We start from the raw sequence: 25,544 nt of genomic DNA on the forward strand, positions 1-25,544 counted from the left end.
ATGTTTTAGGTAAAAGAAACATATACGGCATTTCTCCAGAAAGATTTAAGCCAAGTTAGGGATCAACTCAAAAAGGCAGAAGCAAAATTAGCCTGCTTCTCAGAAAGAGAAGATAATACTGAGGCACAAGAAGACAGAAAGGTCTGCACATTAGAGCCACTTCCTATGAAAGTGGGTCAGAGCTCCGCATCCCAGACAGATGGGACCCTCAAGGTCAGCAGCAGCAATCAGACTCCACAAGTTCTTGTTAGAAATGCAGGAGTCCAGGTTGACTTACAGAGGGAATGTTCATCAGAAGAAGTCACTGAAATAATTAATCAGTTTACTGAAAAGATTGAGCAGATGCAAGAACTACATGCTGCCGAAATCCTGGATATGGAATCCAGACACATTTCAGAAGCTGAAACCTTAAAGAGGGATCACTATGTCGCTATCCAGTTACTGACAGAGGAGTGTAGTACCTTGAAGGCGGTGATCCAGTGTCTGAGGTCTAAAGAGGTATTTGGTCTTCACAGTGTATTTTTTCAGCATTCTGTGGTTGGTTTTTTTTTTTTTTTTCCCTCCAAAATGTTTTGTTAAGAGACAAATTTGGGGGCAGTTTCTTCCTTATAATAAAACTACAATTTAAAATCTTTCTTTTGTGTACAGTCAAATAGTAATGTCCTACAAAGCTCCTATGCAGATTTAGAACCTGATATTATCATTCCTTAGTTTATTAATGTCTCTTATTATGGTAATATCCCTGAAGAAGAAAATTAAAGCCTTACTGTAAACCATGGATAGTTTTATTTATTGTGAAAGGTGTGACATATTTGTTTGTTTGACAGCATTACCAAAAAAGTAAAATGTTCATTGGACCTTTTTTTTTTTAATAAAGCAATAAGTGTTTTATTTCTTTGTTTTCTCTGATTAGGGCTCCTCAACTCCTGAGTTAACACATGCTGATGCTTACCAAACTAGAGAAATATGTTCCAGTGGTAAGTTATATAAACTTCTGGAATTTTTATAGTACTTATTTAAAAAAGAGTTTGTTTCTCTTTAATAGTCAATGGTTTTCTTTGTTTTAGATTCTGGATCAGACTGGGGTCAGGGAATTTATCTTTCACAAAGTCAAGGATTTGACACGGCGTCGGAAGGCCAAGGAGAAGAAGGTGAAAGTTCAGGAGATTCATTTCCAAAGAAAATAAAGGTACTAAAAGACATCCAACTTTGAGTAAAACTTAGTGAGTGTAGTTTCTATGTTGAACATAATAGTTTAACTAGAAGTTAGTACAGAAGATCTTACTATATTAAGATCTCTCTGAAGAGAGAATTTCGTAGCTAGAAGGAAACTTGCAGCTCTAGTTTTATTTCTGTATTTTACAGATAATTAGAGTATATTTAATTGTATAAAGATTGTTAAAACTTTCCATTCCTAATATTTTTGTTTGCCAAATTATTAAAGCAGTCTCAAAGTCTAGAACCTATCTTCTCCATATTTCTTTTGGTCAAATTAGTGCCTGATATAAATCCAAGAAGAGCACGCTAGATAAGTAGAAAGAACCTAGGAAATGAGTGCCAGGTAAGGGCATAGGCAGTCTTCCGGGATCGGTGTGCCCCTCCGCAGGAAGAAAGCATTCGGTGATGGCAGGCTGGCACTCCCTTTCTGCAGTGGCCTTTCTAAATCTGTCTAACTGGGATTCCTCTCTTCATGTCTGAAAATGTCTGAATTCTGGCTTTTGTGTTGTGGCTTCTAGGGGCTGCTGAGAGCTGTCCATAATGAAGGCATGCAGGTGCTCTCGCTCACCGAGTCTCCCTGTAGTGACGGAGAAGACCATTCTGCTCAGCAGACGTCAGAGTTGTGGCTGGAAGAGAGAAGAGCTTACCTCAGTACAATCTCATCTCTTAAGGATTTAATCACCAAAATGCAAGTGCAAAGAGAAGCCAAGGTACTCAAAGACTATTGTGCATCTTAAGTAGCCTTATATGATTTTTATCAACAATAAGGCACTTTGTTTGCCAAATTAACTGTTGTCTTTTTATGATGTTTTTCACATAAATTTCTATGTATTGTTTAAATGCTCCAAGTTGCACAGTTGAAAGTAAACTTGTATCATCTTAGACTTCCAGTGTTGATTTTGGTTAGCAGACAGATTCATTTCTAGAACAGTTCTTAGTGTATTTGAAAACTAACTTTTGTTTTTTGTACTCTGCTAGGTTTATGATAGTTCTCAACCTCATGAGAGCTCCTCCGACTGGCGAGGTGAACTGCTGCTTGCTCTTCAGCAGGTTTTCTTAAAGGAGCACAGTGTTTTACTAGCCGCATTTCAGACTGAGCTGACAGCTCGAGGTACAGGAGATGCGGTTGAATTATTACACTGTTTGGAGCAGAGAATACAAGAACAGGTATCAAAATGAGACTGTAAGAAGAACTTTAAGACAAAGAGTGCTTTTTAGTAGTAATGAGAAAATGAGTCTTTTATTAGTTATTTATTAGAAATACTTACAGTTATTTATAGAAAATGAGTTATTTATTAGTTTTAAAGTAAGTCTTAAGGTTCAAATTTTAACGGGAGCCACTAAGAATATTTAGGATAAAAAGTACTACTACAGACATTTTCTCTTATGTTAGAAAATAAGCAGGACTAAAAATTAATGAGTTAATCAGCCAATCTGGGAAGTTAGAAAAAGAGAAACAAAATAGGTCTAAAGAAAACAGAAAGAATAAAATACCATCAGTTCTCTTTATTTGCAGTAGTAAGATTGGTAAAGCTGTTGTGACTGTTGAACCATTGCCAGCAGGGGAATGCCTGTGAGTCCCTGGCGGTGACATTTTTGTCAAGCAATCAATATATAATCTTGTTTTATGTGCATTTCTGTTTAAAGACACCCTATTGATTATGTATTGTTGAATCATTAACGTTGAACTCATGGCCAGCTGCAGTGTAACTTAAAACTTTTCTGACACATGCATTTTCTCTGTAACGTATCTTTCAGCCTTGTTGTGCTGGACAATACTTCATGTCTATGCTTGGGAACCATTTTAAACAGCAAAATCGTCAATAAAAAGCACAAATGTACCCAAAAATACGGCACTAAATGGATGACAGAAAGGACACTTGTTTACAGTATAAGAAATAAAAGATGGCAAAATATCACCTTGCTCGATTTCCACTAGAAACATGTGAATGTGGCAATTTAAATTTCTTGCCGCTCTATGCACATGTTTGAGAATGACTGTTAAGAGCATCACAAGTATTGAATTTAGGGTCACAGATAAATTTTCATGAGTAGACAAATTCTTAAATATGTAATCCACAAATAATGAGGCTCAACTGTAATAAAGAAAAAAATAATGACATGGATACACTGGTACAGTAGAGAGGATGAAAAGCTAAAATTTGATTCTCTGAAAGGTAAATGAGATAGAGGGTTTTCTGGAGACTAAGTTAGAGAAAATGGTAAAACACCCTTTAAATTTTGGCCACAACATGAGGCTTATGGACTTTTAGTTCCCCCACCAGGGATCAAAGGGCTTCCCTGGTGCTCAGCAGGTAAAGAATCCTGCAGTACAGGAGACACGGGAGACATGGGTTTGACCCCTGCATCGGAAGACACCCCGTGGAGAAGGCAACCACCACTCACCATACTAGTCTTGTCTGAAAAATCCCATGGACAGAGGAGCCAGGTGGGCTACAGTCCAGAGGGTCGCAGAGAGTCCGCTGGACACAGCTGGGCAGCTAAGCACACAGGCACACACGGATCGAACCTGCACATCTGCAGTGGAGTGCAGAATCTTGACCATGGGCACCAGGAAAGCCCCAGGTGTAATTTTAGAAATAATTATTTACAGTAGCATCAAATGGACAAATCCCTAAAAGTATAAGTACTACTAAAACTGATGAAAAAGTAGAGAATCTGAGAAGACCTGTAACAAAGAGTTAAATTATTAGTTTTAAAACTTTTCACAAAGTAGGGCTCAGGATTAGATTGCTTCATGAGTGAATTCTCCCAAATGTTGAAAGAAGTAATACTAGTTCTTCACAAACTCTGGCAAAATAAAGAAGGAAACACTTGCCAGCTCATTCCATGAGGCCAGTATTGCTCTAACTCTTAAGCCAGACAGAAATATCACAAGAAAAGAAATCTACAAACCAAATGTTCAAGCTGGTTTTAGAAAAGGCAGAGGAACCAGAGATCAAATTGCCAACATCCACCGGATCATCGAAAAAGTGAGAGAGTTCCAGAAAAACATCTGTTTCTGCTTTATTGAGTATGCCAAAGCCTTTGACTGTGTGGATCACAGTAAACTGGAAAATTCTGAGAGAGATGGGAATACCAGAACACCTGACCTGCCTCTTGAGAAATCTGTATACAGGTGAGGAAGCAACAGTTAGAACTGGACATGGAACAATAGACTGGTTCCAAATAGGAAAAGGAGTACGTCAAGGCTGTATATTGTCACCCTGCTTATTTAACTTATATGCAGAGTACATCATGAGAAACGCTGGGCTGGAGGAAACACAAGCTGGAATCAAGATTGCCGGGAGAAATATCAATAACCTCAGATATGCAGATGACACCACCCTTATGGCAGAGAGTGAAGAGGAACTAAAAAACCTCTTGATGAAAGTGAAAGAGGAGAGTGAAAAAATTGGCTTTAAAGCTCAGCATTCAGAAAATGAAGATCATGGCATCTGTTCCCATCACTTCATGGGAAATAGATGAGGAAACAGTGGAAACAGTGTCAGACTTTATTTTTGGGGGCTCCAAAATCACTGCAGATGGTGACTGCAGCCATGAAATTAAAAGACGCTTACTCCTTAGAAGGAAAGTTATGACCAACCTAGACAGCATATTCAAAAGCAGAGACATTACTTTGCCGACTAAGGTCCATCTAGTCAAGGCTATGGTTTTCCCAGTGGTCATGTATGGATGTGAGAGTTGGACTGTGAAGAAGGCTGAGTGCTGAAGAATTGATGCTTTTGAACTGTGGTGTTGGAGAAGACTCTTGAGAGTCCCTTGGACTGCAAGGAAATCCAACCAGTCCATTCTGAAGGAGATCAGCCCTGGTATTTCTTTGGAAGGAATGATGCTAAAGCTGAAACTCCAGTACTTTGGCCACCTCATGTGAAGAGTTGACCCATTGGAAAAGACTCTGATGCTGGGAGGGATTGGGGGCAGGAGGAGAAGGGGACGACAGGATGAGATGGCTGGATGGCATCACTGACTCGATGGACGCGAATCTGAGTGAACTCCGGGAGATGGTGATGGACAGGGAGGCCTGGCGTGCTGCGATTCATGGAGTCACAGAGTCGAACATGACTGAGTGACTGAACTGAACTAAATGAGAATAGAACAGTCAGTGGAAAAATGGACAGGTGTTAAAGTATGTGCTCATGAAAGAAAGAAAAGAGTATTCAATAAATACATGAAAAATGCTCAAATAAAATGTGCTATATTATTCATACCAGGCAGTACTATATGACATTGAAATGAGTGTGAAGTAGAGCTGTGTGTGTCAGCCAGGATGGTTCACCAATGTATCCAGTGAAAAAAGCAAAAATGAATGGAGTATGATGCCATTTATATAAAATTTTAAAACATGTAAGACAGAGCTGTATATATTTTAGGGGGTGTGTGTGTATATAATGTATTATACAGAGTGCGTGAAAGTAACACCAGTCTTCGAACCTAGTTGTTTCTTGAGCAGATAGTGCAGGGGAGGGTGTGTTCACAGACTTGTACCCAAGGGACTTCAGCTGTATAGGGGCTATTTCTTGGGCTAAGTACATGTGCTAAGTAATAAGTATATTATTCATCATATTTTATCGTGTGTTCAAAGATTTTTGAAATAAATGCAAAGACTAATAATCTGAAAAGTAAATCCTAATGATCAGGAAGAGAAAATTAATAACTTTTCCCAAAATTTTAGCATGTCATACTTCTTCAGACTTCCTGGTTTTTAATGTTACTGTCTTTACAACCCTCCTGACTTTTTTTTTAAACAGGGTATTGAATATCAAGCAGCTATGGAGTGCCTCCAAAAAGCAGACAGAAGGAGTTTGTTAGCTGAAATTCAAGCACTGCATGCTCAAATGAATATTAAGAAAACGACTCTGAAAAGAGAGCAAGAGATTGATCAGCCAAGCCAAGGTATGCTATAGGACAGGCTCATATGGTGACATAAATGGGTGAAAGAAACGGTTTCATTTGGTTTCCCTTGTTATTATTCAGTTAAAACACATTTCTTCTTAGTCACATTTTTTCCTCATTCTCCTATCAATATGTTAATCTGCATTAATTACTCTAGGGATTAAAGAGGTCTCCAGTTTGTTTTAAGATATATGTATAAAAGATATATATAACACACATGTATAATACTTAAAATATTTTTTAGAATTGAAATATATTTGTTTACATTAGGGTTTTCTAGCCAGGCAAAAACTCATACTCAGCTTTGGGAATGAGATAAAAAATGCTCAGTTATGCTATGCCATCTAAGCTTATTGCTCCATGTTAAAAAAAAAAAAAAGCAATAGTTCTTGAAATTGGGAGGAGGTGGTGGTGGTGAATGCTAGTGGTAAAGAACCTGCCTGCCAGTGCAGCAGACTTGAGAGACCCGGGTTCAGTCCCTGGGTTGGGAAGGTCCCCTGGAGGAGGGCATGGCCACCCACTCCAGCGTTCTTGCCTGGAGAATCCCCTTGACAGAGGAGCATAGAGGGCTACAGTTCACGAGGTTGCAAAGAGTCAGACATGATTTAAGTGACTTGGCATGTACGGCAGTGGTGGAAGTAAGGGAGTTATTGCTCAGTCGCAAGAGAGAAAATGCTATGTGCACCAAACAGGCTGGTAAGGACGTGCTTTAAAATAGCAGAGGACTTTGCTTTTATCTCCTATGGCTGAGTGAAAGTTCCTCAGTTGTATCCAACTCTTTGTACCCCACGGACTGTAGCCACCAGGCTCCTCTGTCCTTGAGATTCTCCAGGCAAAAATACTGGAGTGGGTAACCATTCCCTTCTCCAGGGGATCTTCCCAACCCAGGGATCAAACCCAAGTCTTACACATTGCAGGTGGATTCTTTATCGTCTGAGCCAACAGGGAAGCCCTTTATCTTCTACAGAAGTTGAAATTAACTTTAGCTAGCTGTGTATGGCAATGGCACCCCACTCCAGTACTCTTGCCTGGAAAATCCCACGGGTGGAGGAGCCTGGTAGGCTGCAGTCCATGGGGTCGCAAAGAGTTGGACACGACTGAGCGACTTCACTTTCACTTTTCACTTGGCATGCATTGGAGAAGGCAGTGGCAACCCACTCCAGTGTTCTTGCCTGGAGAATCCCAGGGACAGGGGAGCCTGGTGGGCTGCCGTCTATGGGGTCGCACAGAGTCGGACACGACCAAAGTAACTTAGCAGCAGCAGCAGCAACAGCTACGTATGGAGAGAGAATGATGGTAACTCTTACAGAATATTTTAATCCAAGAGACAGAAATTTTCTGATATGTAGACAGATTGTTGTTATTTAGTTGCTGTCCAACTCTTTTGGGACCCCATATACTATAACCCACCATCCCCCTCTGTCCATGGGATTCTCCAGACAAGAATATTGGGATGGGTTGCCATTTCCTTCTCCAGGGGATTTTCCCGACCCAGGGATCGAACCCACATCTCCTGCATTGGCAGGCAGATTCTTTACCGCTGAATCACCTGAGAAGCCCATATAAACAGATATATTTAATTTTAATTTAAAGGGAGCAGGCATTGCCTTGATCAGGTTGTTTAGTTATTAAGCTCATTATCTTTCTTTGTTTTGAAGCTCTGTGTGAGGATAACCTAAAAGAAAAAGAAATCCTCAATGGAAGTAACCATTTCTTTTTTAATACCTTTTTGTATGTGCAAACTGTGACATATATATAGAAAAGTACAAAATGAAAAAATATACAGTATAAACACTATGAAATGAGTTCCTGTGGAAACCTCACCCATATCAACTATTCCAGAAGCCTGCTCTGTTACTCTGTAGTGATAGAGAACACACATTCCTCTGTGGTACTCCTGCCTTTTTAACTGCCTTTTTATACATTCCTAAACCACATAAGTTTAAAGTATTTCCTGCTCTTAAACTTTCTATCACTCTGATATATTTTGTGTCTTACCTCTTTCACCTCTCTATAACACTCTTCTGAGTTACCTTTATCTCTAGTTCATTTTTGTTACTATATAGAATTTCCTTGTGTGACTACTTCACAGTATATATCAATTTATATATTCATTCTGTGGTTAAACATTGAGGTTATTTCTACTTTCTGGCTATTAAATTCAGTACTGTTCTGCACATTGTTATGCTGTGTTTCTGATGCATTTTTGCATGAATCTTCTGGATACGTATATTGCTAGGTCATAGAATGTTTATCTTCAGATTTATTATATAATTCCAGACTCTTCACCAACACGGTCATATCAATTTGTGCACTTTCTAGCAGTATAGTTCTAGCAGTATAGTTCTAGAAAGTTCTGTTGCTTCACATTTTTGCCAGAAGTTGATGATGTCAGCCCTTGATTGCTTGCCCGTCTAGTGAGCATGCAGTGGATTGCTATTATGGTTTTAGTTTACATTTCTCCTAAGTTTGTCATATGATTATTGGTTAGCTGGGTTTGTGCTATTGTGATGTGCTTGTTCAGATCTTTTCTTCACTTTTCAAGAGGAGTATCTGTTCATTAGAGCTGATTGCTCTCAAAATCATTAGAAATTAAAGTGAAATTTGAATTTTCATCATATGTAGTGAGAATACATATCTATGTTTTCATTTTGGTTTAATATAAAGGTAGAAACACCTATACTTTTACCTGTTTTGAAATTTGTATCAGTCTCACATTTGTCATTGAAAAGTGAAGAATTTTCTTAAAATATTTTAGATGAAATAGGTGTAATAAGGCCACAAATTAAATATATTCCTTATGTTTAGACATAGGGTTAATTGAAGATCATTTTTAGAGAATTTATTGCTATTACTTCATTTAAATAAATAGAGCCCCGTTGAAAGCTTAGTTACTATCACATATATACATATTTATATATATAAATCCTGAGACTCTACTCGCTAAGAAATAGTTTCAAAAGCTTAAATTAACATGAATAGTCTAAAGTCAATGTTATTCCTATCTCCTGACACCAATAATATGACTTCTAATAGGAGCTGCTGAGCTTTGATAAAATTGTTTTAAGTTAAAAATACACTTATGGTAGGGCTTCGCTTGTGGCTCAGTGGTAAGAAATCGGCCTGCCAGTGCAGGGAACGCAGGTTTGATCCCTGGTCCAGGAAGATCCCGCGTACCTCAGAGCAGCTAAGCCTGTGTGCTCTGGAACCTGGGAGCACGGTGACTGAAGCCCCCGAGCCTGGAGACCGTGCTCTGCAGCAGCAGAAGCCACGGCAATGAGAAACCTGAGCACCACACCTAGAGAAAAGGGCCACACAGCAACAGAGACCCAGCACAGCCAAAAATAAATAGAAATACGTTTATGGTAGAGCAGAGAAACAAAAAACAGAGTAAAAATCACCCTGGAATCTCCTAAATCCTGAAATAAATGACTGTTAACACCCAGGAAATATGTCTTCAGACCTTTTCATTGTGCATATGTACATAAGTTTATATTTTTTATAAAGATGGATCCTGATAAATATTTCATTAACTTTTTTCCACTCAGAGATTTAAATATTTTACTATGTTTTCTTGCAATACACATGTAGCGAGGATTTGGTCTGTTTTTAAAGACAAAACCAGGATCCAGGTTGGCCTTTGGCCTTCCCTCTTCTGTTACAGTGAAGTTCCTAGGGACTGCTGTGGAGGAGGGCTGAGCAAAATCAGCAGGCATTGCTGATCATTGTGATCGGAGTCACCAGTACTTCGGCTGTCAGAAACTTGGAATTTTTTTGTGTGAGCTATCGAAATTCTGAATGAACAAATACAAGTTCCTATTTATGGTATTAAGTCTTTTTGCTTATTTCAAGTCTTGTATCCAGTAATGAATTCTGTTAAACTTTTATCATCCTTATATGTTCATAGTTCTGAAATCTTGAGGATTTAGCACTATGAGGAAAATCTGCATATTCATGTTTTTATATAAATTGCTAACTTCACAGGTTGTAATCATTTCACATTTGCTTTGTAGTAATCTCCTAAATAACACATCTGTTATTGTCAACAGAATATTTATAAACGAAGTACCAGCTGCTGGATCGTATTCTAAATGCTAACATTTTTTCGTGCAGAACTCTTCGACTATAACATGCAGCAGAAGCAGTCTCAGATGCTGGAGATGCAGGTGGAGCTCGGCAGTGTGAAGGACAGAGCGACAGAGCTGCAGGAGCAGCTGAGCTCTGAGAAGATGGTGGTTGCCGAGCTGAAAAGCGAGCTCGCACAGACTAAACTGGAGCTAGAAACAACACTGAAGGCTCAGCACAAGCACCTCAAGGAGTTAGAGGCATTCAGGTGTGCCAGACTTCCTGATACAAACCTGTATTATTAGCGAAAAGTGAAGCTGCTCAGTCGTGTCCGACTCTCTGCAACCCCATGGACCGTAGCCAGCTAGGCTCCTCTGTCCGTGGGATTTCCCAGGCAAGAGTACCGGGGTGGGTTGCCATTTCCTTCTCCAGGGGATCTTCCCAACCCAGGGATCGAACCCGGGTCTCCTGCACTGCAGGCAGGCGCTTTACCGTCTGAGCCACCAGGAAAGCCATTATTAGTGAAGGACTTCATTATTACTGAAGGACTTGGAATAATTGTGTCACAGACACTGTGCAGATCTTACAAAAATATGACGTTATATATTATGTTTAAATACCATGAAGCTGTTATTTTTACAAAAAACTACAGTGGAAAGGAAACACTACAGATATTTCTAAATGATAAACTGAGGATTAGGTATTGGCATATTCTCTCCATGGCTTCAGTTCTGTTTGAGACTGGTTGTTGTATAAGATACATAAATTTGATCTTCATTTTACCATCAAGTAATGTGAAATGATATTTATGATCTCAATGGAATTCATGGTCTAGTTAGGTAAAATATGCAAAATTTTAGAAAGATAATGCTTTTAAGAAGGATAAATTTGTTGATGTAAATACTGTGATATTCTGCTTGCCACGGGCACATTATAAGTATAGTCATTATTTTGAACTTTTTCACACACACACAAATGGTTATTATGTTCAGTAAAAGTTAATGGAAATCCTTATTCCATTCCAAACATTAAATTGTTTACAATGGTAAATAATAACTAATAGTTGTATTACTAGAAACAGTTAATTGGAAGTGAACCACAGTGAAAAATCTTGAATCTTGATATGGTATATGTTTTTCTATTAGTTTATAACATGGAGAAGGCAGTGGCACCCCACTCCGGTACCCTTGCCTGGAAAATCCCATGGATGGAGGGGCCTGGCGGGCACAGTCCACGGGGCCGCACAGAGTCGGACACGACCAAGCGACTTCACTTCACTTACAGTATGCCACCACGTTTCCGTGGATGCTGTTCTCTCTCTCTCTCAATAGATACTTGGTCAGCGTAGTTTTATGACGGTTCATTTGTCTCTCTCATTTAGGTTGGAAGTTAAAGATAAAACAGATGAAGTTCATTTGCTTAATGACACGTTAGCCAGTGAACAGAAGAAATCCAGAGAGCTCCAGTGGGCTTTGGAGAAAGAGAAAGCCAAGCAGGGACGCAGTGAAGAGCGGGACAAAGAAGAACTTGAGGTACTGTTTTCTGTATCTGTAAATGTCTGTGGAAGAATCCACAGTGATAGAAGAGAGACGTTCCTCTTCCTACAGTGTCTGCCTTACACTCTTTATCAGGTGGAATAAATTGTTTACTATGTGTTGAATATTCTTACGATGTTATCTAAAGTATTACTAGAAATTGCTAATGGTATGATCCTTTTTTTCTTCTTCTACACGCAAGGATGCATAGAGACTCTTCTGCTACAGCATGTGCTTTAGGAATTTGAATTAGCATATATACAATTTGATAAACACGGCAGTTGTATCTTTTTAGCCCAGAAGTGGTTTCAGTTCCTGTTTTCTCCTAGGAAAGGAGAGCAGTGGTACTTTTCTGGGAGCAAGAGCCCTTGCTGCTGTATGTTATGAAAACTTACAGTGAAGCCCTTGATGCTGGGCTCTCTCCTAGAGAGGCACACCCTAGCCTCGCACAGCTGACAGCAGGTCATACTACATGCAGTGCCGTTTTCAGAGTTCCCCTTGAGCCCTTCTGTCTGCATAAGGCCAGTACTTGCTAAAAAAACCATGCAGCCATAATTTCTCTGTGCGCAGTGACTCAGTTGTGTCCAACTGTTCGCGAGCCCACCCGCAGTAGCCTGCCAGGCTCCTCTGTCCGTGCGATTTCCCTGGGAAGAATACGGGAGTGGGTTGCCATTTCCTACTCCAGGGGTCTTCTGACCCAAGATTCAGACCCATGTCTCTTGTGTTTTCTGCATTGGCGGGCGGATCCGTACCCCTGGCGCCACCTGGAAAGCCTAGCCAGAATTTCTGCCCTGCTACATTTGTTTTGGTTTTTGTTTTTTTTCCTAGGGTCCACCATGGTAGCCACCAGGCATTGTGAGCTTTCTGCCTAGCAAGGACTTTTGTTTCTTCAGTTATCAATATTTTTATCATCATAGATGTTTATAGCATTTGAGTAGTTTGTCCCCCGGCCTTCTCCATAAGCCCAGTTATTTTTAGTTATGTGGTAATGCATGGAAAAATTCAAGGAGTTTCAGGAACTCCCATCACATTATATGATAAGTACTTTTATTTTTAAAGATTATTAATCTGCTGCATATTCCTTAACCAGATATGATTAATGTTGGGAGAAAAAGTGTTATTTAGCTTAACGCTCTTTTGTTGATATTGTTTGATGAACATCAACTGGCTGCCCAAATAATTTAACATTCTAACTACTGAAGATATAAGTTAGCAAAATGGTCGTCAGTTCTTTTACCAAATACTACCAACTTAGTATTAATAAAAGCATAAGGGCACAATTGTATACTTATGAGGTATTTTTACTAATATTAACATGAACAAATTCTCAAATTCACCTTTCTCCTACAAGGATCTGAAGTTTTCACTTGAGGGTCAGAAACAAAGAAATATCCAACTGAGTCAACTTTTGGAACAACAGAGACACCAACTGAATGAATCGCAGCAGGAGATAGAATCACAAAGGGCGCTACACGATGCCCAGCTAGCCGAAGAACGAGGCCGCAGCTTAGAGCTTCAGGTGCTTCTTGAATCCGAGAAAGTTCGGATTCGGGAAATGAGTAGTACCCTGGATCGGGAGCGGGAATTGCGTGCACAGCTGCAGAGCAGCGATGACGGTGGGCAGCCCCGGCCATGCTTACCCTCCGAGGACCTCCTTAAGGAGCTTCAAAAGCAGCTAGAGGAGAAACACAGTCGTATCGTGGAACTGTTAAATGAGACTGAGAAATACAAACTGGATTCCTTGCAAACAAGACAGCAAATGGAAAAGGATAGGCAGGTTCACAGAAAGACGCTGCAGACAGAACAGGAGGCCAACACAGAGGGACAGAAGAAAATGCACGAGCTTCAGGCCAAGGTGGAAGACCTTCAACGCCAACTGGAAGAGAAAAGGCAGCAAGTTTATAAGCTAGACCTGGAAGGAAAACGACTGCAAGGAATTATGCAGGAATTTCAGAAGCAAGAACGAGACCGAGAAGAAACACGAGAAAGTAGAAGAATTCTGTATCAGAATCTTAATGAGGTAAATTGACATTTTGTTTTAAAATATCTTTTAGAAGAATATTGTAGTCCTGTGATCATATAATTTTGATACTGGATTAAATGATGTACAATCATTTATAAATCTATAGAAGTCTATTTGGAATATAAACAGTAATTATGTTCCCTTAAGAAAGAATGTGATGTGCTATTTGTGGTACAATTTTCATTTTTCTTTTTCTGTCCAAAATTTCTAGCCAGCCACATGGAGTTTAACCAATGATCGAACCAGAAATTGGGTTCTTCAGCAGAAAATGGGAGAGACAAAGGAATCAAGCTATCCTCAAATGATTGAAATGAATGGAGGAGGAACTGGCTATAATCATGAATTGGAAATAATCAGACAAAAACTTCAGTGTGTGGCTTCAAAACTACAGCATCTAGCCCAGAAAGCCTCCAATAGGTTAGAATTTTCTGGCTAGCTTTTGGAAATGGCATTCTTAGGCAAGCTGGGCAGAGTCTGTCCCTCACTAGAAGCTAGTGAAAATTTTAAAGTTAATGCATGTTTACATTAGAAGGTGATCTTTAACAGAACTCATATACCTGAAAATAATTCTCATAGCACCCTGACTCAGACAAAGAGAACACTTATGTAAAAGAGAAAAAAGAGGTGAAGTAGTGTCAACCTGACCGGCAATGTTTGTGTTAGGAACACAGCTCCTTGAGTTGATATGTTTTGACTTTTTGCCCTTTTTTTCTTTTTTGAAGACTACAGTTTGAAACAGCAGATGATGAAGATTTTGTTTGGGTTCAGGAAAATATTGATAGAATTATTTTACAACTACAAAAATTAACTGACCAGCCAGAAGAAGAGGTAAGACTTTTTAAAAACACTTTTTAAAGTATCGAGAGCGAAGCTATGATGGAAATTACACGGATCGTTTGATACTGACACTGCCTTTTTTAAAAGAGTTTTTATCGTTTCATTTATTTAAAATATTAGTAATGTTTGCCTTACCCCAACAGAAGACAGTGAAAGTTTGAGGGGAAGCAGTATTACCATTATTGAGAAATTGTGGTGGCCTCTTACTTACATTCTGAAGTTCCTCGCAGCAGTAGGCTGCCTTTATCTGCAGCGCGCGGTGAGACCACGCTCGGGATGCTGCCAGTGCACTCGGTTGACTCACGCGGTGAATCTGTTCAGTCCCTGTAGTTCTTGGCTTCTTTGTAGCATTTGATACTTTTGACCTCTTCCATTTAAAATACCCTCTTTCCTTACCTTTTGTGTTAATATTCTCTCATTTCTTCCATTTCTTTCATCATTCACCTTTAAGAGTTCCTCTTCTTCCTATGCTCGTCCATTGTTGTCCTCTTAATGTGAAAGCTCATTTATTCCCAAAGCCTGAATTCTCAGTAGACTTAATTATTGAACAAATACTTATATTGGGCACCTAGTACGTGCCAGGTACTATATTGGGTTCTGAGGCTACGATGAACAAATCTGATAAGGATCTTGCCCTTGTGTAGCTTATCTTCTTGTGGACTGTGGTTCTAGTCAAGACCTTTGTCCTGTGTTCCAGGTTTATATTTTCAGTTATTTACGCAACACCTTTCCTTAGGGAAACATACCCCGTGGTGACCTCTTTAGGAACTTCACAGGCACAGACCAGACTGAGCATCGTCTTCCTTTCCTCCTTCCGGTCCTAATCCCGCATTTCTGGTCATGGTATCACCCGGGATAGAGTTGAAAGCCAGCACAGATCAGTTTCCTTTGCTCTTACGTGCACACCCAAGCAGTCGCTAGGGTCTGTTCCTTCTGGCTCCTAAATGTCTGTCCCTGTGCCTTCGGTCATTGCCTGCATTCAGGCCTTCAGCATTCCTCACCTAGACCATGGGCAATAACTTCCTGATGTCACAGTTTGGCGACACAATCTTTCTTTTCTAATATACTTTACTTTGCAGAGTACTGTCGAAGGACTCTTTGTCACACATAAATTTTGTTTATGGCATGCTCCAGCCTTAAGCCTTTCATTGCTCTTCACTACCTACATCTAGGTCTGTCATCTGTATAATGAAAGCAGCCTTTACGGTTAGTCGTAATAAGCATGTCTGTAACTCCTTAAAGGTAACACACTCACTCAAGCCTTGTACCTTTACACTTGCTGGCGTATCTACTTAATATGCCCTTCTTTCCTCCCTGGTGAGGTCCTGATTATTATTAAAGACTCAGCACAAGCCATGGTTCTTCATGAAATCTGTTCTCGGTGAGTTCACATTTTATCTGCATTGTTCGTCAACATTTGTGCTTGTATGACCTTATGCTGTTTTGTCTTTTAGCCTACCTTAATGTCCCCAGGTGCTTCTTGTGGCTCACTAACTGAAAGACTACTGAGACAAAACACTGAGCTAACGGGACATATCAGCCACCTGACTGAAGAAAAGAATGATCTAAGAAACATGATCATGAAGCTGGAGGAGCAGATCAGGTGGTATCGACAGGCAGGAGATGGCAGAGATTACGTACGTCTGTTTTTATCAGGGCTGCATACTTCGCATCTGATGTGTAGTAGGATCGTTAGAAAATTGTATAGGAATCATAGTAGCTGTTTATTGATTGACTGATTGGGAATCTTTTCTGCCAGATTCTGGGTTGTATATGTTCAGAATGTCTAATCCATACCCAGCCTTGCACATGAGAGAACTGAGGTCAGTAGACAAACCCAAGACACATTTATCTTCAAAGCCGGGAAGTTCCTACCCATGGGCCAGTTGCAGACTCACGTGAAGAGGTGTTCAAATGTGTGTTCTGCCCGTTCTCGTCGATTATTTATCACTCGTTGTGTTCACAACTCAAGTGAAAATGTTCTTACATTGTGGATTTCAGTCTAATAAACTACTTCGGGAATTTATTTACATTTTTCCCATTTAAGAACTATAAAATACTAACCTGTCAGGTCTGTTAACATCAGTATGAAGACAGGAAAGACCTGTAAGGCTGGCTTTGTGGTCAGACACACGGTCACACATCCACACAGCTTCTGCAGAGACCCGCTTCCCTGTGTACATGCTGGTTCCCCCCCCCCCACCTTTTCCAGTGTACTGCTTTTGGAACAGGCTCGGCATTTGGACCCAGATGGTCCATTTTGAAGGTCTACCCCCAAAAAACAACAGAAAGAATTCTGTGGCAGTCCAGTGGTTAGGCCTCAGTGCTTTCAGTGCCATGCCCAGGTTCAGTCCCTGGTCAGGAAACTTAAGATCTCTCAAGCCCTATGGTGCAGCCAAAAAAAAAAGGCTGTGGACTTTTTTAGTTGAGTACTCTACTAATCTAAACATCTCTGGGTCCAGGCTTTCATAGGGACTTTTAGTTGTAAAGTTAATCTCCTCAGCAAGGCCATAAACTTAAGAGTTAATGTTGTTCTGTTAGTCAGTCTGTCGAGTTCCCGTCTTTGCGACCCCATGGACTGTAGCCCTCCAAGCTCCTCTGTCCATGGGATTCTCCAGGCAAGAATGCTGCAGTTGCCATTCCTGTCTCAGGGAATCTTCCTGACTCAGGGACTGAACCCAGATCTCCAGCAGTGCAGGCGTATTCTTTACCATCCGAGCCTCCTGATGTCAGTTGAGATTGGCTTTGAACTTCTCCATCTGAAGTTGGAAAGCTGAATACTACTCTGTATCTCCCATAGGGATACCTTTAATAGGTTAAATTCAGATTTTCTTCAGAGACTTGTTCTTTAAAACCACATAAGTAGGCTCTGGCCTCTGCAGTCTTCCAGGTTTTCGCTCAGTGGTGGCCCCAACATTGAAGCCATCATCACCTCAGAAAAAGAAGTCTGGAACAGAGAAAAACTGGCTCTCCAGAAATCCTTGAAGAGGGCAGAAGCTGAAGTGTACAAACTAAAAGCTGAGCTGAGGAATGAAGCTTTGCTTCAGAATCTGAGCCCTGATTCCGAGCATGCCACTATAAAGGTAGGGGACATCCTCCAGCTAAGCACACCCTGACGTCGGTCCTGTGCTTTTGCCTTACTTCATCTCTCACTAACCCTAATGGTCCGGCTAAAGAATTTTAGGCCACACTGAGGTGGTTTCTCCAGGTGTCTCAGTCTGTCCTGAATGAGGTCTCTAGCTAGTCACAAAAAACCTGTGGTAAAGCATGCCCAGGATTGGGACCAGATTAAGCTCACAGAGGTCACAGAAGCAGCACCCTGAGCTCATGGTCCCCATTCCCACAGTCTCATCCCTAATAGACCAACAGGAAGTTAGCTTTTCAGTTCCATGTAGAAGCTCTACTACTGTCAATATTAGAGGATCATGCTTGGTAATGGTAAGCCCTCTAAATAGCGTCTCTTATGACTCATAATGAATACTGTATTAATAATGCAGCTACCTTAATCAGTTAACTTAAAATCAAAAAAAAGAAAATGTTTGTAATATTTATTCCAACTATGGCGTGAATGTAAGTTTATGACGTTTAAAGAGATAGAAAATATTAACATTGAAAAAGTTAAATGTGGTGATAATAATAAAAGTAGCTCTGTATTATTATACTCTGTACTCTGAAAGCTTTATACTATTTTTGGCTGAGACAAAAATATTTACATTAAATACAACTAATAGGAGCTAAAATTCATGGACTAAATGGAAGTGGAAGTATCAAGGTCTAGCTTTACTTTTCACTTTGCTGGTAAAATAGAAAACAGTGATCAGGTACCAGCCGTTCTACTCCTGCTACTTTTTAAAAAATAAAGTCTAGATTATCCTCCCCTGCAGAACGGTTTGAATAATGTCCTTCTGTTTTTCTTCCCTTTAAACACAGAGGATTTATGGCAAATACCTGAGGGCAGAAAGCTTTCGGAAAGCTCTCATTTATCAGAAGAAATACCTGCTTCTGTTACTGGGCGGGTTCCAGGAGTGTGAGGAGGCCACCCTGGCCCTCCTGGCCCGCATGGGGGGACAGCCGGCCTTCACAGACCTGGAGGTGATCACCAACCGACCAAAGGGCTTCACCAGGTTTCGGTCAGCCGTCAGAGTGTCCATGGCGATTTCCAGGTGAGGTACTCGAGAGAAAAGGCATTGAGTAGAGAATGCATTTTCGCATTCTGAGAAACTTGGTTATTTTTCGTCCTCTCTCTCTGCTCTGCCTTCTGCGCCCTGTAGTCATCCAGTAGGAGTCACTTGCCGTCACTGAAACACGCCTCCCTCTGTACAGGTTTTCATCCTCTAGTAAGGGAGGGGAACTTCACCTCATACCGGACAGACCCTACGGAAAGGGCCCTCCCAGAGGCAGCCAGCCAGTGACTCAGCTGGAATATCCGGTCTGGGTGGTCCCTCTCTCTTTTTTTTTTAATCTAAATAAGCCCATGAACTAGTTCAGACATATAAAGGAAAGAGATCATAAGGGAGAAAACTGTTTTTTGAAAAGTTACCTCGGCTGACATAGCTTCGTTTTCTTCACTACTACCACGGCCCCTCCAGCAGCCCAACTGTTGAAATCCCTGGCATGAGTCTGTGTTGGGCTCTGCTGGGGCATTTGCTGCTCCTTTTCTGGCCCTTCCAAGCTAGGCACTCCCACGCTCACTCTGTATGTGGCTGAAGTGGAGCCAAGAATCTGACTCCCTTGACGACCCAGCTTCCCGCCGCCCTCTCACCTGGCTGGATGCACCCAGACACCTCGATGCTTTGTCCTTGCTGCCCCTCCCTCTGCTTCTGTAGGACGCAGACAGTCTCAAAGGACATTTTTTTAAAGTACTATCCAATCCCATTGTATTCAGGTTACTCACAAGTACCTCAGAAGGCCACAGAGGCAGAATAAGAGGTGGTATTAGTGTTTTTGTGTCCTGGGGACCATGTGCTATCTCTCAGCTCCTCACTGCCCTTCTCAGCTGGCCTCCACACTGCCAGGACCTTACAGCCTGCAGACTGTGTCTCCCAGATGGCTTCCTGTCTGGTTCTGACATTTCTCAGCACTGGTACAAGAATTAGAGGGTTGGAGAAAGCAAAGAGCTTTCTTCCTTCCTTTCATTCCCTTCATTACCTGGTACAGCCTATACAGGGTTTAAGTGCTGGGAGGTGCGTTGACAAAGAAAAGAGACTTAATCCTTGAAGGCCAAAGGCTGCTCACTCTCTCCTGGGCAGAGCAATATGCACGGACCTCCCGGCAGTAAGTGAGAGGTCACAAGAGTTAGCTGTTCATCTCTGTTTCAAGGACTCGGGAAGGCTCCTTGAGAGCCTGTTACCATTGAAGGACTTCACACTGTCACTGTCGTCTTCTCTCGTATGTTCGTTGTATTTTGACTGTCCTAAAAACCGAGCCTTGAAACTAGTTGGAATAAGAAATCAAAACTGGTGCTCCATGAGCTCTTAGGGACAGAATGGGGCAGGCAGCAACTTGCTACAGCTGAGTTGTGACATAGCAACCCCTGTTCCTTATGAAGCCAGCACTGTATTTCATCCCTGACTGCATGGCCTCACTCCTTTTCCTGCTTCCCCACTCGCTCTCACTGCCAACTTAAGGATCTTTCTGTTCTCCTTCCATCTCCTCTGCCCTTGGGCTCCATGCTTTTCTCCTCTTTCCATTTTTCCTCGCCCTTTCTTTGCCCGTCCAGCTCCCCTTTTCTGTTACGTTTGCTCTTCCTCTCTTTGTGTCCCGCGTTCCTCTAAAGCCAGAACGTGGTCCTGGCAGCAGAAGCCCTCTGTGTCTCACGGGAAAAGCCCTGCTCTGTTTCAGTTAGTTTCATCACAAACCAGGGGACATTTACAAAATATTAACCATGTGATTATATTGAAATTTGATCTGTATTAATATTTAAATGTACGACTTGGATTCTGTAGAAAGTGTGTGTCTATACTCTTTACACTATAGATGTTCTGTGAAATTTTCCATTGGAATCTTTTTTAGAATGAAATTTTTGGTTCGACGGTGGCATCGAGTCACAAGTTCTGGTTCCATCAATATTAACAGGGATGGCTTTGGATTGAATCCAGGTGAAGTCAAAATAGAATTTTTTCTTATGTTGATGATTTCTCTAAAATTACTGCATACCTTCCAAGTAATGTGTTCTGGGACCTGTGTTGTCCAAAGGCAGAGCCCTTATAACTAACAAAGCTGAGGACCTTGCTGTTCTGAAGAATAGTAAAAGAGCTGATTTTTATGGCACGCTTAGTTCACACTAGGCCCCACTCTTTTCCATGTATTCTCACAATTCTGTGACGTAAGCAAAATTATGGATGAAAAACTGAAGCACAGAAAGCTTTTGTCACTTGCAACAAATTACCCGGTAGGAAATGGTGGCCCTAGCAGTCGGCTCCAGAGCCCACTCTATGTTCAGCTGCATTTTAGGTTCTGGTTTGAGATAGGATTGCTCTTACTCTATTATGTGGAAGTTTCAATTTGAAGTTTTCACAATTTAGCAATATTAAACAGGTTTCTGGGTTTACCAATAGGTGATATAAAAGTTAAAAATCCTCTCTATACTCAAACACTAGGGCTTCAGCATTTCAGGCAAAAGGAGCAGATCAGAAGCTGGGGAGCACACAGAGCTATAGACACACAGCATAGCTGACATGCACTGGTAGTGAACCACCTTTTCATCTTCTGTGCAGAGGCAGAAGAAATAGGTTTGGTATTATTCTAAAAGAAGTGTTTTTGAAACATGCATCCCAGTGGCTCAGTGGTAAAGAAGCTCCCTACTAACGCAGGAGATGTGAGTTCAATCCCTGGATCAGGAAGATCCCCTGGGAAAGGGAATGACAACCCCCTCCAGTATTCTTGCCTGGAGAATTCCATGGACAGAGCAGCCTGGAGGGCTACAGTCCATAGGGTCACAAAGAGTCAGACATGACTGAGCACACACACATACATCCTTATACTGAAACAGCTGAAATTTAAACCGTAATGAACTCTGTGTTGTAAGTTAGTATGTCTTGGTTCCAGTTTTTTCCAATGAAAGTCAGTAGAATAGAGTGATGAAAGGACTTAATAGAACTAACAGTCTAATATTGTTCATCCACATTGCCTTTTCTCATAACACACACACTTAGACACTCCTCACTTAGAGTAAGAAAGTAAAATTTTTTCTTAGAGATATAGTTCCAGATGATCAGAAATTCTGATGTTCAAAGGTAAAAAAAATACACTATACTATTGTTTCTCTAGCAATTTATCTTGCTATTTCTGTAGCAAGAATAATTGAAAATGATTATAAATAGGAGATAGTGTAGTATAGTGCAATCTTTTGAACCTTATCTGTTTTGTAGAAATTTTTCAAGGGCTTGGTATTTTTCTTTTCTTTACAAGGTACATTTTGGATTACTTTAGGTGCAGAAAAGACTGACACATTTTATCATTCTCCTGGCGGGCTGGAGCTCTATGGAGAACCGAGACATACTGCGTACCGCTCAAGATCAGATCTGGACTATCCAAGGTCTCCTTTGCCGTTTCAGAATAGGTAAGAGTTTGATAAAATCTATACCAGTGTTGTAACTGTTCAGTCACTAAGTCATGTCCAACTCTTTGTGACTTCATAGACTGTAGCACACTAGGATTCCTTGTCCTCCACTATCTCCTGGAGTTTGCTCAAACTCATGTCCATTGAATTGGTGATGCCATCCAACCACCTCATCCTCTGTCACCCCATTATCCTCCTGCACCCCACCCCCCAGTCTTTCCCAGCATCAGGGTCTTTTCCAGTGAGTCAGCTCTTTGCATCAGGTGGCCAAAGTATTGGTGCTTCAGCTTCAGCATCAGTCCTAATAACAGAGAATGAAGAACACTCTTGGGTCTTTGACTTCTTTGCAATGAAATAGCTAAACATGTCGTTAGTTATATATTGTTTACATAAGCTAATGCCCAGAACCAAAAATAGTTTTTGAATTTGTAATTGGTTTCCAGGGGTAAAGGAAACAGAGCTGATCAAGCATTATTCAGTATATGTGCTGTGGCTAGACATTAAGAAAGGCATTAACTAAAATTGAGTCTCTGGAATTATGAAGAAAAATCTCTGAAGTTTGCAGGACAAGATGCACTTATACACTTGAGCCTTCATTGATGCTCTCTGCAGTAGCAGTTGTGTTGGACATTCTTTTGATGACTTAGTGACTGCTTTGAATTTATTGACAACTTTTTTCCTTAACACATGGCAGACTCAGAGGTGGGGGGATGCATATAGATTGGGGAGTATACATGTGGTCTGCCTTTTGAGGGCAGGGTGGAGGTAGGTTGGTAAGTTACTTGCATTGTTTCTGGATAATCTGGATTCATCCTCATATTTTTAATCTCATAGGTACCCAGGCCTTCCAGCTGATTTAAACCCTGGTTCCTTAGCATGTTCTCAGCTTCAGAATTATGATCCCGACAGAGCCTTGACAGATTACATCACTCGGCTAGAGGCACTGCAAAGACGACTTGGAACTGTACAGTCAGGTACCCTCAGCTTGACCAAGTATTGGCAGCACCACAGTGCTAGATAGTCCTGGAACTCTTTCTCTTTTTGAAATTCTTTGACTTTCCTCATTATTAATCAAATTTTCTAGTTCAGTGCATGAGTTATCAGGCTACACTTTAGGAATTTAAGACAAAACAGGATTTATCACCCTGGATCCCACTCTTCCCCCCAAAAAATCCCTGCTCGTCTCATTGAGAAGATTAGGTGAGATGCACAATGAGCACCGATGTGCAGATACTCTGAAGCTTCCAGAGACTGCTGGAGGGCTTGTTCCAAAGCAGTCATTTCTGAGCATGCAGATAAGGCATAGGGAGGCGAGAGGAAGACAGGGATTCTTTAATCACTTAGTGCAGCTGTAATCTTTGTTCCGACCTTGTGCTTTTATGTATGATGTGAGGAACCCATCCCAGTCCAAAGACTGTAAGGATGACCTTTTATTTGTTCTCCTCAAAAACACACAAAAAATTTCATTCTTAGAAGTGGATTGTGAGAAAAACCTCTTTCCCTCTATTCAGTTCACTCCTGATTCAAAGGTTTTCAATCATTTCAATTTAATGACCTTTAGGTCAACTTTCATACACACAGACAGACATATTATATATAAATATAACTATTATTAGAGACCCTTTTTTCTGCTATTCCTACAAAATAGATAGGACTCATCACTGGTTATTTTTAATAGTTTATCTCTTCATACAAGAAATTGTCCAACTCAAACAACTTGTTGCTATAGGAAACTTATTATCATAGCTGGACTTCGTTGGTCTGAGCATCTAAATTTCACAGGATTTTGAAGAGCAAAATGTTGTATAGAACATTCAGCCCACAGGGCACTTTACAGAAAATCTTAATGTTAATCTCACTTAGCATGCTATGGAGACAGCCACAGACGCTTTTGAATATATATATTCAAAATCTCTTTTTAAAAAAATCACATTTGAATAAAACTTCTTTAAGAGCAAACAAAGCATTGTTTTTTAATGATAGGGAATAATCTTCTGCCCATCATGAACTAGTTAGTCTAAGTCACAATCTGATCTGAAATCATTGAACTATCCTGTTCCTGTCTTATAGGTTCAACTCAGTTTCATGCTGGCATGAGAAGATAATCCTTTGAAACATCATGAATTGATTTTAAACAGATTTCCTTTTGTAAATCAATGGTTCTTTTGTGCTTTTGTATTGTGGATATTCAATGGGACCAATGCGAACACAGCTTATGATTGTATACAAAGCCCTTGCCAGCACATGAAAACAAACTGGAATTTGTACATATGAGCACTGTGTATGTATTCATGCACAATAATCATTCAATTACGTGTATATTTGTGGAATGCTAATTTAAATGATTAAATTATAAACATTGTGTTATTTATCTAATGGGTGAAAAGATTAAACTTTTGGCATTATGATACAGTTGAATGTGTAGCTTGAGGTGTCCTGCACTTTTCTTATAAGGCTACTGAAGTTACATGTTTCTGCCTAATATATTTGCTACTGGTGATGAAGACAGATAATATCACTTGTAGAGACCTATTTTTGTATAATGGTAGAAGTTTTGAATTTTATGGGGTATTTTGTCAAGTACTGAAATAAAAATGACTTCACCGTTTTAACTACACTGTATTTGAACCTTCTTCATTTTTTTATAATTTAACATTTTATTACATTTTTATTAAAATTATATTTACAGCACATGCTCACTTCTACAAATTATAATGTTCACAAGAGCTTAGGATGCAAAGCTAATGTTGCCCCATCCTTCCTGCTCCAACCTTAGACTCAAGGATAGTTTTGATATTTTTAATTCTTTTGATAGACAACAATTACAGTTGCAGTATGTGCTAATACCTTTAGTTCCAGACATATCAACTCTCGATATATTTTACTCAGTATGGTCTATTGACTTTCCAATAAGACAGTTAACCTTTAATTTTCTAACATTGGACTTCCTTTCCTTTCAATATCAATACTATAGCTAATTTTTGTCTGCTCTGATTTTTTTTTTTATAACTTGAGAGACTATCTTAAACCTTTCTGTTTCTTTTCTTCATCAAGTTTTCATAGTAACTTTTGGTTTTCCAGTTCAAAAGATGAAGATATTAAGGTTCCCCCTCCCGCTCCCCTAAAATCTCCTGAAGCCAAACTTTCCTATCATAGTGTCAAAGGTGTTAGTTAATATCTCCATGTATCTTACAATCAGCACCATATCTGCTATGTTTTTGTCCATAGCTTGACTTTATTTTTAATTTTTATTTTTTTTAATTTTAAAATCTTTAATTCTTACATGCATTGCCAAACATGAACCCCCCTCCCACCTCCCTCTCCATAACATCTCTCTGGGTCATCCCCATGCACCAGCCCCAAGCATGCTGTATCCTGCGTCAGACAT

The 25,544-nt window shown here is 40.3% G+C and overlaps 1 protein-coding gene across 9 annotated transcripts in view; it reads left to right on the forward strand.

Annotated features, from left to right (window-relative positions):
- Positions 1 to 24,773, forward strand: part of AKAP9 (A-kinase anchoring protein 9) — a 172,293-nt gene extending 147,520 nt beyond the window's left edge. For 5 of the 9 annotated variants that reach the window (XM_069587353.1, XM_069587350.1, XM_069587352.1 and 2 more), the window contains 18 exons: positions 10 to 498; positions 914 to 977; positions 1,068 to 1,189; positions 1,737 to 1,928; positions 2,197 to 2,385; positions 5,991 to 6,135; positions 10,249 to 10,468; positions 11,582 to 11,732; positions 13,087 to 13,755; positions 13,970 to 14,175; positions 14,481 to 14,586; positions 16,050 to 16,232; positions 17,478 to 17,678; positions 18,526 to 18,758; positions 20,608 to 20,693; positions 22,006 to 22,156; positions 22,991 to 23,130; positions 24,227 to 24,773. In XM_069587353.1, coding sequence (XP_069443454.1) covers positions 10 to 498; positions 914 to 977; positions 1,068 to 1,189; positions 1,737 to 1,928; positions 2,197 to 2,385; positions 5,991 to 6,135; positions 10,249 to 10,468; positions 11,582 to 11,732; positions 13,087 to 13,755; positions 13,970 to 14,175; positions 14,481 to 14,586; positions 16,050 to 16,232; positions 17,478 to 17,678; positions 18,526 to 18,758; positions 20,608 to 20,693; positions 22,006 to 22,156; positions 22,991 to 23,130; positions 24,227 to 24,261 — 3,582 coding nt within the window. In that variant the 3' untranslated portion in view covers positions 24,262 to 24,773. The remainder of the gene's footprint in view (positions 1 to 9; positions 499 to 913; positions 978 to 1,067; positions 1,190 to 1,736; positions 1,929 to 2,196; positions 2,386 to 5,990; positions 6,136 to 10,248; positions 10,469 to 11,581; positions 11,733 to 13,086; positions 13,756 to 13,969; positions 14,176 to 14,480; positions 14,587 to 16,049; positions 16,233 to 17,477; positions 17,679 to 18,525; positions 18,759 to 20,607; positions 20,694 to 22,005; positions 22,157 to 22,990; positions 23,131 to 24,226) is intronic. The other 4 variants (XM_069587359.1, XM_069587351.1, XM_069587354.1 and 1 more) reach the window with 1 other exon arrangement.
- Positions 24,774 to 25,544: the final 771 nt, after the last annotated feature.

Source organism: Ovis canadensis, chromosome 4 (assembly GCF_042477335.2).
Source record: "Ovis canadensis isolate MfBH-ARS-UI-01 breed Bighorn chromosome 4, ARS-UI_OviCan_v2, whole genome shotgun sequence".
Taxonomy (NCBI): Eukaryota; Metazoa; Chordata; class Mammalia; order Artiodactyla; family Bovidae; genus Ovis; species Ovis canadensis.